Source organism: Pogoniulus pusillus, chromosome 14 (genome assembly GCF_015220805.1).
Source record: "Pogoniulus pusillus isolate bPogPus1 chromosome 14, bPogPus1.pri, whole genome shotgun sequence".
In the NCBI taxonomy this organism is placed as follows: Eukaryota; Metazoa; Chordata; class Aves; order Piciformes; family Lybiidae; genus Pogoniulus; species Pogoniulus pusillus.
Window position 1 is genome coordinate 3,410,244 of NC_087277.1, and position 16,208 is coordinate 3,426,451.

Below are 16,208 nucleotides of genomic sequence, written 5' to 3' on the forward strand. Positions count from 1 at the left end.
TTTCTTTGAAGCAGTATTTACAGTTCTCTCTGTCATCACATAAACACTTCTCAGTTAGTGGCAGTAAACTTCCATTCGGCTCACAGGTGCACAAATCTTCTACAGATCTTTAGGGACTGAGGTTGTGTCAAAAGACTTTGACTTCAGAATGCTTGAGGAGGAAAGCAAAATGTGTTGCTTTCCCATACTGCAGAAAAATGACTGTTAGATACTTTAATCCTGAAAACTGATGCCCTCACTAAAGCTAAATGAATGCAAAGAAGTTTGAAACACTTGTACTACTCCCTCTTTTACCTTAAGTTTGGGTATGTATAGACAAATGCTGCTGATTGGGTGTTACTCAGCAGTAGGTTTACTCTATTGGTAAACAGATTAATGAGCATTTGTGCTGGTGGAAACAATTGCACATCTATGTCCCTACACTTGAAGCCTTTTGGCAGTACATGTGTATTGGCAAAAGCAGCATGTTTGGAGTTGGTAAGGAAAGTACAGGAGAAGCTTTGCTTTATTGCTTTGTTTTATTACTTTGTTCTATTTTGCAGTTAATTTGCTTCACTCCTTGCATTCTGTCCCTCAGGGACTTTTTCAGGTTGATCCCAGACAAGCCATTGCTTCTTTCCTTAAAGTGCTTTTATGCTGAGGAATTGAGAGTTGTGAGCCTCTGTTAAAAGTTGGCTGCCTTGGAAGGATATAATCTAGGGTTAAAATGTACACTCTTTGTGCTGCAAGTGGTAGGAGTGTCCTCTGGCATGTTGTCTTATCCTCTCCTTGATATGTTTCCTCATGGTGCAGGATGATAAATCGAGTGTTTTCCACTTTGAAAAAGAGGCTTTTGCTAGTTTTTAGTTGACCACTGCCAGTCACAATGGTGACTGAGACTTCACATCTCAAGTCATGTAAAGCAGTTAACAACAAGCTTGAAAAATCAGATCTGAAGCATTTAGTGTCTGTGAAAGTGAGCATTAAAAGACAGCTCTCTCATTTGTCACTTTTCGAGGCTGCTTGTTCCATATGTGTTTGGAGTTAGTTTTAGTCCCACCTGGGACTTCCCGGACAGGCACACAGGAATTCTTTGAGATACGGTGGCCAGAACCTGCAAACTTTTGCTTCTGTGTCAGTGCTTGCTCCCTGTTACATTGTTACTGCTACTGTCAGAGGCAGTCTTGTGCAAGAGTGAGAAATAGGATGGTGTGGATGTGCTGCATCCTGGTCAGGCAATGAATCGGTGTGAGCAGCATGCTGCAGTCAGCCCATAACTCTGTGTTTATTCTGTGTGTAGACTTGCCCTTTCTTGCAGCCACAATGGTTGCCTCTCTTCTGCAAAAGCAGCCTGCTCTGCATTTTCCTTCTTTGCATTCTTTTGTGAGGCAAGAAAAGGTATCTTTAAAGGTCTGCTTGATTGAAATAGAAACCCCACATGGCAACTAGGAAACGTGAGTACAAAAGCATAGATATGTTAGTAATGAAGTGAGAAGAGCAATGCTAATGAGGTTTAAAGCTTCTGCAAGAAACAAAGAATGAAACTCAATTATCTTTATGATAACTTCATCAAGTATGAACTGGAGTATTTGTTCTGTCTTGTGTGTTCAAGAGCCTAATGGAATTATTTAGAGAGAACTCCTGTTTGAAAACCACTTGTCAGAAGTCCTCTCAACTAGATTGAAAGAGATCTCCAAGGTCATCCAATCCATCCCTATCCAATCAACCAGACCATGGCACTAAATGCCTCATCCAGGCTTTTCCTGAACACCTCCAGGGATGGCAACTCCACCACCTCCCTGGGCAGCCCATTCCAATACCAATCACTCTCTCTGCCAACAACTTCCTCCTAACATCCAGCCTAGACCTCCCCTGGCACAACTGCAGACTGTGTCTCTTTGTTCTGTTTCTGCTTGCCTGGCAGAAGAGACCAACGCTCACCTAGCTACAGCCTCCCTTCAGGGAGTTGTAGGCAGCAATGAGGTCTGCCCTGAGCCTCCTCTTCTCCAAGCTAAACAACCCCAGCTCCCTCAGCCTCTGCTTATAGGACTTGTGAAGAATCATTGTAGTATTGGGGCTCACCAGTGTCATCAAGTTTGGCTTGAATCCTCCCTTTTAATAATGATTGTTTCAATTCCCGTCTCGTATGTTGCATAACATCCTGCTCCCACTTAGAGTCTAAGGCACTTTAATGGAAAGAAGTTAAAACTGATTCCACGTTGAGCATCTACATGCAGGTGGAATTTAATCTACTTCTGCTATGTGTGATGTTGCTTGTCTGGATTAATGTTTTCCTGGACCACTTTTAAGGCAGAAGGAATCCAGTTGTAATAGCTTGATGTGACTGCATGGTTTTCAGTAATGAAGTGGCTCTGCATTCATTTTTCTTTGAGTATGTTAGATCTAAACTGCACCTGAATAGAAGTTCACTTTGTTTCTTCAGCATTTATCTTGCATACAGGAAGCTTGACTTCTGCAAGTGCTATTTTGGGCCCTTTGTTTATGAACCCGAACTTCCTGTGAGAGCAACATGTCGAGTTGCTTAGTTGTTATATGCAGAGTCTAATTCTTTACTTCAGTTTCTTCTACAGTGTTATTGATACATTTCTGCTTCAGGGTTCTGTTGCTGGGAGTTTGTCTGTAGGCTGCTCACCTTTGGTGGCCTTTCTATGGAGGTTTCTGGAGAGAGACTGGATATTAGGAAAAGTTCTTCAGAGAGAGTGATTGGCATTGGAATGGGCTGCCCAGGGAGGTGGAGTCATGATCCCTGGAGGTGTTCAAGAAAAGCCTGGATGAGGCACTTAGTGCCATGGTCTGGTTGATAGGACAAGGCTGGGTGCTAGGTTGGACTGGATGAGCTTGGAGGTCTCTTCCAACCTGGCTGATTCTATGACTAATGCTGAAGATCTTTTAACACAATAAAATACTGGGAAAGAAATGCCAGTGACACTTCTGTTTCAGTGTTTTAACCACCTTGGAATGATATAAATATGTTGTGCTGACTTGAAGTCTTTATCATATGATTTGGACTCTGAAAAGCACGTACAAAACTTGAGCAGGAGCTGAACATTTAAGAGGACTTAAGCACAGATACTTCAGCTGATTTTGAGTCTGCTTTCATGTTTCATGGCAGTGATGTCAGTGGTCATTGCTGTAGAATTTAATACTGTTCATTGGTTTGGGTTCTTTTGGCTTGCAAATTTCTGCTCAGTATATGGCATCGTTCTTTTACTCCTGTGAAGGTCATCAGCCCACACAGTGCTGGGAATAAATTTCTGGAATTGGGAAGAATTGTAGCTGTGCTTCATGCTCTGCAGATGTGTCTTATTAAAACTGGAAACAGAGTCCTCCATAATACAGAGTGGTTGCAATTGCTCTGAGCATTATATCGGTGAACTGGATAATTATTCAGTTCCCCATAGGCTTCAGCAGCACCAGAAGCACCTCTTGTGATTCTTGCACAAAAGATTTCAATGTTTTTCTAATCTGTAAATCACTTAGGGCTCAAGATCTGTAACTGAGGGATTCTAAATGTCTTCTAGCTCACAGGTTGTGTTCAAACTCTGCCTTTCAAACAGCTTCATTTCCTTAGCACATATCATAGAATCAGCTAGGATGGAAGAGACGTCCAAGCTCAGCCAGTCCAACCTTTTACCCAGACCTGTCCAGTCAACCAGACCATAGCACTAAGTGCCTCAGCCAGACTTTGCTTCAACACCTCTAGGGACAGCGACTCCACCTCCCTGGGCAGCCCATTCCAATGCCAATCGCTCTCTCTGCCAACAACTTCCTCCTAACATCCAGCCTAGACCTGCCCCAGCACAACTTGAGACTGTGTCCCCTTCTTCTGTTGCTGCTTGCCTGGCAGAAGAGACCAATCCTGCCTGGCTACAGCCTTACTCCAGGTAGTTGTAGACAGCAATGAGCTCTGCCCTGAGCCTCCTCTTCTGCAGGCTGCACACCCCCAGCTCCCTCAGCCTCTCCTCACAGGGCTGTGCTCCAGGCCCCTCACCAGCTTTATTTCCCTTCTCTGGACGCCTTCCAGCACCTCAACATCTCTCTTGAACTGAGGAGCCCAGAACTGGACACAGCACTCAAGGTGTGGCCTGAGCAGTGCTGAGCACAGGGGCAGAAGAACCTCCCTTATCCTGCTGGCCACACTGCTCCTGATCTAGGCCTGGATACTATTGGCTCTCCTGACTGCCTGGGCACACTGCTGGCTCCTGTTCAGCGCCTATCTACCAGTACTGCCAGGTCCAATCAGTCAACAGTTCCATCAAGTTAGAATGACTTGTTTCTGATAGTGCTGTTGCTTTTGTGTAAAGACAATGAAGATAAATGGCAGGTTTGGAAGATTTTTTTGTTTGTTCTGTAAATATTAGGAAGCAAGAGCAGGTAAGAGTTGGGTTTCAGACAATGTTTGATGTTTCTTGAAAAACCAGCAGTAAGTCCTGTGCTTATCTGAGAATGATAAAAAGGAAAAAGCTTTTCATGTAGAGAGTGGTCAGGCAGTGGATTGAGCTGCCCAGGTAGGTGGTCAAGTCACCCACCTGGATGTGTTTAAGGATTGTTTGGATGTGGTGCTTAGGGATATGGTTTAAGGTGAATTGATTCTATGTCCCTGGAGGTGTTGAAGCAAAGCCTGGGTGAGGCACTTAGTGCCATGGTCTGGTTGATTGGACAGGTCTGGGTGCTAGGTTGGACTGGATGATCTTGGAGGTCTCTTCCAACCTGGCTGATTCTCTGAGTCTTGTAGAGTAGGGTTATAGGTTGGTCTTGGTGATCCTGAGGGGCTTTGCCAACCTGACTGGTTTTGTGATTCTCTATCTTTATATGTCAGGCTGCAAGGGTTTTCCTTTGGTTTTGTTTTACTTGAGCTGGCTATTAAGTAGTTATGAAGAACAAAAGAGTTTTTCTTTTAGGAAAGTAGATGACATAATTTGACTTCCCAGAAAAACTGTTTCTAGATGACTGGAAAAAACAGAAGAAACTCTATAACAGTGCTGAAATATAAAGATGCTTTAAAAACAAATTGGTAAACCACTTTTTTTTCTTACCAAAAAAACCAAATGGAGAATATGCTGAGCTATGAAGGAGAAAATTCACCGCTTCTTCTCCCTCTCCTTTTAGGGTACAGTCAATGGTGTGCTGCTAGTGACACCAAATAATATCATGTTTGATCCTCACAAGATGGATCCTCTGGTCCAGGAGAATGGCTGTGAAGAGTATGGCATCATGTGTCCGATGGAAGAAGTGATGTCAGCTGCTCTGTATAAGGAAATCGTGGACAGCAAAATCAAGGATTCATTAACAATGTAAGATACAGAACAGGGTCTGTAAAGCTTTGGGTAGCTCTGAGCTGTGGTTGCATTACTGACCACACCAAACTAGCAAAACTGTCTGTTCTGGTGCTTTCCTTTCTTAACAAGGACATCAAAAAATGCCTTTGAAAGCCCCTTGATGAAACTTGCTTTGCCTTAAATTCTCATATGCTGCATGCTCTAGACAGTAAATCCTCTTCTACATCTATGGAAGCAAATTGCCTACAACACTTTAACAATTGGTGTACAGCAGGAGGTACCACACCACGTCTGCAGCTTCTCCACTGTGAATACAGTAGCAGATATCTTTGATTCTTCAGGAATTCAACAAGTGAGGTACAGACCAGAGAAGTCTAAGTGAAACAGTTTTAGGTACAAGTCTTTTTTGTTTACCATGTTCCACTTCTCAATCTCCTGTTTCTCTGATGTATGGTCATAAGATCTGTGTGTGTTTTTAGGACATTAGGGTGCTTTTTTGTTTCCCCCTTTTGGCTGGGAGAGGAGCTGCATATTTGCCTTTAGGTGTAGCCCTGTTCACGGTGAACAGAGTAAATTTGGATTAGTGAGTCTTAATCACTAGGAGGCATTACCACAGAGTTGTCAGGGCTGGAAGGGACCACAAGGATCATCCAGTTCCAAACCCCCCTGCCAAGGTAAAGGGTTGGACTTGATGATCTGTGAGGTCTCTTCCAACCCTGATGATACTGTGATACTGTGTGACATCTCTCACTAGATCAGGTTGCTCAGAGCCATATCCAGCCTGGCCTTAAACACCTCCAAGGATGAGGCTTCCACCATGTCCTTGGGCAATCCATTCCAGGCTCTCACTATTCTTCATGCTGAAGAACTTCTTCCTAACGTCCAGTCTGGATCTCCCCATTTCTAGCTTTCTTCCGTCCACCCCAGTCCTGTTGCTACCTGACACCCCAAAAAGTCCCTCCACATCTATCTTGTAGGCCCCTTTCAGCTACAGGAAGGCCAATATAAAAAATCCTTTTTCTCTTCTGTCTGTTACCTAATATTTATACTGTCCTCAGGAAAAGGACAAATTCTGACATTGAAGCTAATGAAAAAAAATCATGTCAAATTTACCTTTCACAGCCCACAAAGCATAAACATTTGCAGGCTACCTTGACCAGCTAACACAAAGCTGGTGAGAGGCCTGGAGCACAGTCTTATGAGGAGAGGCTGAGGGAGCTGGGAGTGTGCATCCTGGAGAGGAGGAGGCTCAGGGCAGACCTCATTGCTGCCTACAACTCCCTGAAGGGAGGTTGTAACCAGGTGGGTTTGGTCTCTTCTGCCAGGCAGCCAGCAACAGGACAAGGTGACACAGTCTCAAGGTGCCAGGGCAGGTCTAGGCTGGATGTTGGGTGGAAGCTCTTGCCAGAGAGAGTGATTCGCATTGGAATGGGCTGCCCAGGGAGGTGGTGGAGTGACCGTCCCTGGAGGTCTTGAAGCAAAGCCTGAATGAGGCACTTAGTGCCAATGTCTGGTTGACTGGATAGGGCTGAGTGCTAGGTTGGACTGGCTGAGCTTGGAGGTCTCTTCCACTCTGGTTGATTCTATACTTTAGCCAAGGTGCAGTTGTCTCTATGTGTGGGAGAGTAAAGCTGTTTGCTTGATATATAACTCTTAATGTAACCATTTTGGCTACTCATTAACTCTGTAAAATGACCTTTTACTGTGCTTAGAGGTTATTTGGTAAGCAAATCTTTCTTGATAACCTCATATATCTGGATCCCCAGGAGGAATAACTTACACCATTTTTAAGCTTGGTTTCAGCAGAGACCTGGTAGTAAACTGGTATCTTGGTGTGGTCTTGTTTGCTGCCTGAAGTTGTCTGTTTCTTGAAAGAGCAGCTAATGTCTATTACTGCAGCAGTATGTTGGAGCTTTTGATGCAGTGATGATGCCTTCAGCACAGTTGCTTTCTGAGAGTTTTGCTTTCCAGACTGAGTTTAAAAGTTGCTCATAGTTCCAACTTCAGATGTTTTTCAGTGCAAGTAATGAGGTTATGAAAATCAGATGACCTTTTAATCCAGTGGTTTGAATCCTCATATTGCAGTTGCAAAACAAGTCTCTTTCCTAGCATGTTTATTCTCCTAATGACTCAGTGTTGACTTAAATTTACCATGCATTTTGTTTTGTTTACAGTATTAATGAATATGGAATGAAAACATGTCTAATAATAAAAAGGTCATGCTGTGTTCAGAGCCTTGGATGTCCAATTTGATTTGTCCTTCTTGTTAACTGCATAAACCATTTCTATCTTCCAATGCTTTTGTCAGTCCCAGCACACTTGTGCCTTAACCACAGCAAAATTTTAGGCATGCTTGTAAATTTGGGGGAAAATAAAATGCAGATTTCTTCTGTCTGTGACCTGAATCACAGAATTCTTAGGGTTGGAAGGGACCTTGAAGATCAGCCAGTTCCAACCCCCTCCCATGGGCACAAACACCTCACCCTAGATCAGGTTGCTCAGAGATACATCCAGCCTGGCCTTGAAAACATACAGGGATGAGGCTTTCACCACCTCCCTGGGCAACCTGTTCCAGTGTCTCACCACCCTCATGGTGAAGAACTTCTTCCTAATATCCAATCTGAATCTAACCACTTTAGTTTTGCTCTGTTCCCCCATCTCCTTTTACTACCTGACACTCTAAAAATGTCCTCTCCAGCTTTCTTGTAGCCCTCTTCAGATGCTGGAAGGCCACAATAAGGTCACCTGAGTGCCTTCTCTTGTCCAAACTGAGTAATCCAAACTCTCTCAATCTGTCCTCATAGGAGGCTCTCTGTGATCATCCTCGTGGCCTTAACTAGAGACTAATACCTTAATTGAGACTTAAATGATGTTTCCCTACTGTTCTTTTTCCCTAAGTATTCTGCTGTTAGAATCGATTCTCTTTCAATTTTGTCAAGTGTCAACCATGTTTAAACTTTGAAAACCAACCTGAATAGTGATGAAAAAGAAAAGATTACTGATAAAATGAAAATGATCAGAGAAATGAAGGATTCTTTGGTTCTTAAAGCTACAGTTTCCACTTGTATGCTTTCTGTATGTAAGCCACAATCTGTGCTGAACGTGGGAATAATGTATCATAAAGATCTTTTACAGAGTTTTATGCACCCTGGGTTGTACTTATCCAAAAGCACATCTCACCAGCCAAACTGAAACATTCAAGGAAAGGCCCAGTCTAATATGTGAGAAATCCTCAACATTGTAAGCTTTGTAAGCAAAACTGCTCTGTTAGCATGAGCTCAGTATCAGCTCGGTGTTAATGCTCGGATAACAGGGTGCATATGTTTTGCAGGTGCCCTGAATTTTAGCAGTCTCAGTAATGCTAGGAATGTGATGTAACTGAATAGGAAGTTTGGTGGAAATATGAAGCAGGCTGGATGTTAGGAGGAGTTTCTTCAGAGAGAGTGATTGGCATTGGAATGGGCTGCCCAGGGAGGTGGTGGAGTCACGGTCCCTGGAGGTGTTGGAGAAAAGCCTGGATGAGGCACTTAGTGCCATGGTCTGGTTGATTGGATAGGGCTGGGTGCTAGGTTTGGCCTGGATGATCTTGAAGGTCTCTTCCAACCTGGTTGATTCTATGATTCTTCAAGATGGGAGAGTAAAGTTTAGGCTTCTTAAAAGCATTTGATACTAGGTATCACTTGGCCCCCATGATAGGACAAGGAGCAATGGATGGAAGCTGCAGCACAGGAGGTTCCACCTCAACACAAGGGAGAACTTCCTTAGTGTAAGGGTCCCATAGCACTGGAACAGGCTCCCCAGTGAGGTTGTGGAGTCTCCTTCTCTGGAGACTTTCAGGGCCTCCCTGGGTGCATTCCTGTGTGACCTGAGCTAAATTGTATGGTCCTGCTCTGGCAGGGGAGTTGGACTTGATGATCTCTTTGGATCCCTTCCAACCCCTGGCAACCTGCTATCTCGTAATGGGAGCTGTAATGTGCTTGAGTTGGCATTAAGAGCTGGAGTCATATTTCAACATGAGAACTTCTCATGAAGGTTGTGAAGGCTTTTCATGAAAGCTTGTGCACTACTCAAATCCCCTTGTAGTTGTCCTCTTCTAAGGCTTGTAGAATTTCTGGACAACTTCTTTTGAAAGGCAGGTTTGAATAAGACTGTGTCCTTTGAGGAAAAGAAGATGTTCTTTCATGCTTGGCATTTTGTTCAGTTGGTTGGTGGTTACTTCTTGTTGGGGGGCTTTTTGTTAAACTATTTAGGAACATTTGATGACTTAGCTTGAAATTGTTCAGTTCTAGCCAGTAGTTTGGGCTTGCTTTGCCTAACAGTGGTATCCTCAATGTTGGGTTATCTGACTGGTGAAGCCACTGATCACTGTTAGGGGTTTCCTATGAGCTGAGTGGGAAGATCTGCCTTGATGGTTCCACATTGGCTAGCTTAGATCATTTAGGTTAGGTCAGATAATTTCTACCACTCCTTTCTTACTAGTGAGCTAGGGGTCACCTAATAGGGTGGAGTAGGTCTGAACAATTGCACTGGCCTCTTTAGTAGCCAAAGCTGAGAAGATCTTGAAGGATTTCTACTTTTTATGTGTGTAGCTTTTTGTTGGTTTTCCCTTGGTTTTTCTTTTATTTGCACTTGAAGCACCTTCAACAGTCTTGTTGGTTTTGTAGGAGAGCTTCTACTTGTGAAGGTAATGTCTTGAAGTTGGGAAGTTTAATCTGTGTCACATTGGCAAAAGGTCTGCCATCAGCTTGCTGTTACAAGAACACAATCTGTGCTTGTTTTTCACTGCTGATGCTCAGAATTAAAGGGTTCCTTTAGTTTGTTCCTTTTTGTGGGTTTGGGGGATTTTTTGTTGCTGGCTTTTTTTTGGTGGTTTTTATTTTGTTGTTGTTTTGTTTGCTCTTTTGTTTTGTTGTATTTGATTTTTTTTTTTATGAGCACCCTGAATTTTTTTCAGCATTAAACAAAACTTGGTGAAGAAGAGAGCTTGATGGCAAAGACACCTGCTGATAATACCTTTCTTGTTTCCTTCACAGAGATGTAGAACAGCTGTCTGTAAGGGAACACTGCCATTCCAAGAGAGCTGCAAAGAGCAATACAGATGAAATGGATTCCAGAATTCGGGATACAGGCAATGACAGTGCTAGTACTGCCCCAAGGAGCACGGAGGAGTCTCTTTCAGAAGATGTCTTCACCGAATCAGAACTCTCTCCAATACGTGAGGAACTTGTTTCCTCAGATGAACTTCGACAAGACAAGTCTTCAGGAGCATCATCAGAATCTGTCCAAACAATAAACCAGACTAGTTCTGAATGTTTAACAATCATTTCAGACTCAAATGAAGCTCCTAGTGACTTAAAACCCAATGCTGAAATGCTTGCGAATGTCTTGGGTTCAGAAAGTTCTGGAATGTCTACAAAGTGGGGAGAAAAGCCCAGTGAAAGTACTGGAGATGTTCTCCAGGAGTCCTCGCAAGGATCCCATGGGAGTGAAGAGTGTGGGAAAGAGGCAGAAGTGGGTAGCAATCAGGATGCCTCACTAGATAACAAACCAAAAGACAGTAAGACAGAGGAGGAATGTCTGTGCTGTGAGGATACCATGGAGTCTGAAAAGAAAGAGGCAACTAGCAAGGGGAGAGAGCAAACACAAGACTCAGAGACAGAAGTAGAGGAACTCCGTAAGCTCTGGAAGACCCACACTATGCAACAAACCAAACAGCAAAGGGAAAACATGCAACAGGACTCCCAAAAAGAAATCAGTCACAGAGCTCTGACTGTGGCAGAGGGACAAGTAGAAGGTGAGTCAGTATTCATGTGTCAGCCAAGAGAATACAAAAGCATCTCCCCCACAGCTCCAATTTTCTTTTGAGGTTCATTCTCTCTAACACATCAACCCATATGTTATTTACACTTGTCATTGGCTTGAAGTTGTGCTGAGTCATAGAATCAACCAGGCTGAGAGAGACCTCCAAGATCATCCAGGCCAACCTAGCACCCAGTCCTAGCCAGTCAACCAGACCATGGCACTAAGTGCCTCATCCAGGCCTTTCTTGAACACCTCAAGGGACGGTGCCTCCACCACCTCCCTGGGCAGCCCATTCCAATGCCATTCACTCTCTCTGCCAACAACTTCCTCCTAACATCCAGCTGAGACCTACCTGGCACAGATTGAGACTGTGTCCCCTTGTTCTGTTGCTAGTTGCCTGGGAGAAGAGACCAACCCCCACCTGGTTACAACCTCTCTTCAGGTAGCTGTAGACAGCAATGTGGTCCCCCCTGAGCCTGCTCTCCTCCAGTTTCCTGAGCAGTGGTTTACATAAGGTATAGCCTGGAAGTGTGGAAACTTCTACTAGAGTAATTTTTTCCACACTGCAATTGTTTATACTCTTATGACAGTGCAATATCTTTGTAAGGGAGCTCTAAAGGAGCCTGTAAAATTAGATCTGTGATGTAGCAGTCAGTGTAGATTTCAACATTCAGAATGCCCCTTAGCACTCAGCTGTCACTTAAATGTTTATCTCAGTGTACATGTGTGTGACTAAATTTCAGGGAATGAATTCTATCTGACTTAGAGTGTGTCTAGATTCTGGTTAAGGTTTGTAATGTGAACAGCAAACACCTGGAGGATTAACAATGTTTGGTACTTCCAGAAACTTGTTTTGCTTGAGTCTTGTCATTGTTTCATGCTGACTACAAGAAAGCTGAGCATACAAAAAGCCTGTTTCAGGACAAAAGAGAGAGTAAGAAACTCATGCTGTGAATACTGGAGACAGCAGGGTTTATTTCTTGAGTACCTTCACTCTGTGAAGATCAGGCCCTAGGATGTTAGATAGAAGTTATCGTGGAAGTCTTGTTGAAGTTACTTGATTCATATGAGGACAGGCTATGAGAGTTGGGGCTCTGCAGCCTGGAGAGGAGAAGGCTTCGAGGAGATCCTGGAGTGGCCTTCGAGTATCGGAAGGGGGCTACAGGAGGGCTGGGAAGGGACTGTTGACAAGGTCTTGTAATGGCAGGATGAGGAGTAATGGCTTTAAACTGGCAGAGGGGTGATTTAAACTGGATGTTAAGAAGAAGCTCTTTGCAGTGAGCATGGTGAGACACTGGCACAGGTTGCCCAGGGAGGCTGTGGCTACTCCCTCCCTCTAGATGTTCAAGACCAGGCTGGAAGAGGCCTTGAGTGCCCTATTCTAGTGGGAGATGTTCCTGCCTATGACAGGGGGTTGGAACTGAATAACCTTTGAGGTCTCTTCCAACTAAGCCATAGTATGATGTAAAAAAATAATCTTTTCAAAGTAACTTTAAAAAGTTTCTGTATCTATTTGCTTCTGCTTTTCAAGACATGCATAGTTCACATTCTGATGCCTTACCATCCTTGATGGAGATAAACTAGTTGTTCTAATTGTGCAGCAATTTGGAGGCTAGAAAGATAGCTGTAATGCTTGTCAGCAGTTTTAACAGATTGTGAAGGGCATTCAAAGGTCAAATTGTTTGTTAATAATAAAAAGGAGAGATTGTACTGAATAGGGAGTTATATTCACCCTGCACTTCATAGACAGATATGATATGGTAGTTTGGAGGGAGGAGGAGTTGCGTGTCTGCTGCTGTTAAGAAAGTAACTGAACTTTGAAACTTGAAGCAGGTGAATGGTTGCATCATGCTGTGATAAGTTTGCCTTTTATGCCTTGAATATTAGAGGCAATAGCCTGGCAGATGTGTCAGCTAGCAGTAGTTGCTGCTTGTGGCTTAAATGCAAGCACCAACTGTTTTTACCCACCATTTTCTTTTTGCTTTTCTTACAATTCAGTTAGAATCACAGAATCAAGCAGGTTGGAAGAGACCTCCAAGCTCATCCAGTCCAACCTAGCACCCAGCCCTGTGTCCCATCAACTAGACTATGGCACTGAGTGCCTCATCCAGGCTTTACTTCAACACCTCCAGGGATGGCAACTCCACCACCTCCCTGGGCATCCCATTCCAATGCCAATCACTCTCCCTTGCAAGAAATTCCTCCTAACATCCATCCTGAACCTCCCTTGGCCCAACTTGAGACTGTGTCCCCTTGTTCTGTTGGTGGTTGCCTGGGAGAAGAGCCCAACCCCACCTGGCTACAGCCTCCCTTCAGGTAGTTGTAGGCAGAATGTGGTCTGCCCTGAGCCTCCTCTTCTCCAGCTCCCTCAGCCTCTGTTCACAGGGCTGTGCTCCAGGCCCCTCACCAGCTTTGTTGCCCTTCTCTGGACACCTTCCAACACCTCAACATCTCTCTTGAATTGAGGAGCCCAGAACTGGACACAGTACTGAGCAGTGCTGAGTGCAAGGGCAGAAGAACCTCCCTTGTCCTGCTAGCCACACTGTTCCTGATCCAGGCCAGGATGCCATTGGCTCTCTTGCCCACCTGCTCACACTGCTGGCTCATGTTCAGCTACTGGCTACCAGCACCTCGTGGTCCCACTCTGCCTGGCTGCTCTCCAGCCACTCTGTCCCCAGCCTGCAGTGCTGCTTGGGGTTGCTGTATCCAAGTGTTCCTGGTAACTCAGTTGGATTAGATGCTTTGTTTCTTTTTGGCTTTCTAAAAATTGTTATCAGTGCAGTTTTGTTTCATGCAGGATGATCTCTATGTACCATCAAAAAGATGCCTGCATGCAGTCAGCCAGAGGTTTTGTGACTAGAAACCTTCTGCACATGGTGTTGCAGCCTTGCTGAAGGTTGTGGAGGTAAAATGAAAAGAAAAATAATTAACAAACAAACAAAGAAGCACAAGATAAAACGGGTTTTTTTGGAACCTACCATCAGTTTATCTGCTTGTTCTGGATGTTGAACAACTTGATAACTGAGTAGTCCATAATAGCTGAATTGAATCTCATGACATCCAGTAAGGGCAAAGTGTAAGGTCCTGCTTCTAGGTCAGGGCAATCCTAGATATAGAATCATAGAATGGTTTAGGTTGGAAGAGACCTCAAAGATCATCCAGTTCCAACCCTGTGTCATAGACAGGGACACCTCCCACTGGAACAGGTTGCTCAAGGCCTCAACCAACCTGGCCTTGAACACCTACAGGGAGGAAGCAGCCCTAGCCTCCCTGGGCAACCTGTGCCAGTGTCTCACCACCCTCACTGCAAAGAACTTCTTCCTAACATCCAGTTTAAATCGCCCCTCTGCCAGTTTAAACTCATTACCCTTTGTTCTGTCATTACAAGACCTTGTCAGCAGTCTCTCTCCAGCCCTCCTGTAGCCTTCTTCAGATACTGGAAGGCTACTCCAAGGCCTTCTCTGCAGCCTGGAAAAGAGAAGGCTTTGAGCCCCAGCTCTCTCAGCCTGTCCTCAGAGCAGAGCTGCTGCAGCCCTCTCAGCATCTTGGTGGCCTCCTCTGGACTCACTCCAACAGTTCCATCTCCTTCTTTGTTGGGGGCTCCAGAACTGTACACTGTGCTCCAGGTGGGGTTTGAGGAGAGCAGAGCCAGGGGGCAGAATCCTCTCCCTTGCCCTGCTGGCCATGCTGCTCTTTCTGCAGCCCAGCACACAGTGCAGGCTGGATGATGATGACATTGAAAGCAGCCCTATGGTCATGGGGTCTCTTAAATTTACACCATCCTTATTTGCTTTAAAATATCCCTTATGCCTGGAGGTAGAGTTGTAGGATTTGGGCAATTAATCTTGGAAGAAACAATTTTGAAGTCTTCATCCTTTACCTTTTGCTGACTTGAGGTTAATCACATAATTCTATTAGTTTAATTAGATACACTGTTGGGTGTTTTCCCTCCATACTGCACCAGCCAGTGCATTTTTATCCTGCAGTGGTTTTCATACCATGGATGTGTTTGACAGAGCTAGCATATTAAAATTCCACATCTCTCCTTTTTCAAGTTGAAAGTAACTAATGAACAGCTTTGACGTATGCGAATCAGGCCTGGAGTAGTTATTTAGCGCCGTTATCTCTTGCATGTGTGTGGAATAGCTTTTTGACAGTGGGAGGGATGTTTGATTCAGGGTTGAGAATACCTTCTGAAATATGTTCAAGCCTAAATGAAAGACTGTCATAATGTGATCTGGGTCTGGAAGCAGGAATGAATGTTAGAGTTAACTGTGTTACATTCCAAAGTGAATTCTGCTGCTGCAATTTATGTAACAAAAAGCAAAATGGACTTGCCTTGGCTTACCTCAGCTCCTGTGTGCATCCAGCATGGGTTTAGGAAGGGCAGGTCCTGTCTCACCAACCTGATCTCCTTTTATGATCAGGTTCCTGCCTGGTGAATCTGGGGAAGGCTGTGGATGTAGTCTGCCTGGACTTCAGCGAAGCCTTTGACACTGTCTGCCACAAGAAGCTCCTAGCCAAGCTGGCAGCTCATGGTTTGGACAGATTCACTCTGTGCTGGGTCAGGAACTGGCTGGATGGCAGAGCCCAGAGAGTGGTGGTGAATGGTGCCACATCCAGCTGGCAGCTGTCACTAGTGGTGTTCCCCAAGGATCAGTGCTGGGCCCAGTCCTGTTCAATATCTTTATTGATGATCTGGACCAGGGGATTGAGTCCAGCATCAGTAAGCTTGCAGATGACACCAAGCTAGGAGCAGCTGTGGATCTGTTGGAAGGTAGGAGAGCCCTGCAGAGGGACCTGGCCAGGCTGGATGGATGGGCAGAGGCCAATGGGATGAGACTGAACAAGGCCAAGGGCAGGGTTCTGCACTTTGGCCACAACAACCCCAAGCAGCACTACAGGCTGGGCACAGAGTGGCTGAGAGCAGCCAGGCAGAGAGGGACCTGGGGGTACTGATAGATAGTAGGCTGAACATAAGGCAGCAGTGTGCCCAGGTGGCCAAGAGAGCCAATGGCATCCTGGGCTGGCTCAGGAGCAGTGTGGCCAGCAGGACAAGGGAGGTTATTCTTCCCCTGTACTCAGCACTGGTCAGGCCACACCTTGAGTACTGTGTCCAGTTCTGGG

At 44.8% G+C, this 16,208-nt stretch overlaps 1 protein-coding gene across 10 annotated transcripts in view; it reads left to right on the forward strand.

The window, feature by feature from the left end:
• OXR1 (oxidation resistance 1) overlaps nt 1–16,208 on the forward strand; it is a 256,107-nt gene that overhangs the window by 205,754 nt on the left and 34,145 nt on the right. For all 10 annotated transcript variants that reach the window (XM_064154139.1, XM_064154136.1, XM_064154137.1 and 7 more), the window contains 2 exons: nt 5,110–5,294; nt 10,313–11,073. In XM_064154139.1, the coding sequence (XP_064010209.1) occupies nt 5,110–5,294; nt 10,313–11,073 (946 nt within the window). The remainder of the gene's footprint in view (nt 1–5,109; nt 5,295–10,312; nt 11,074–16,208) is intronic.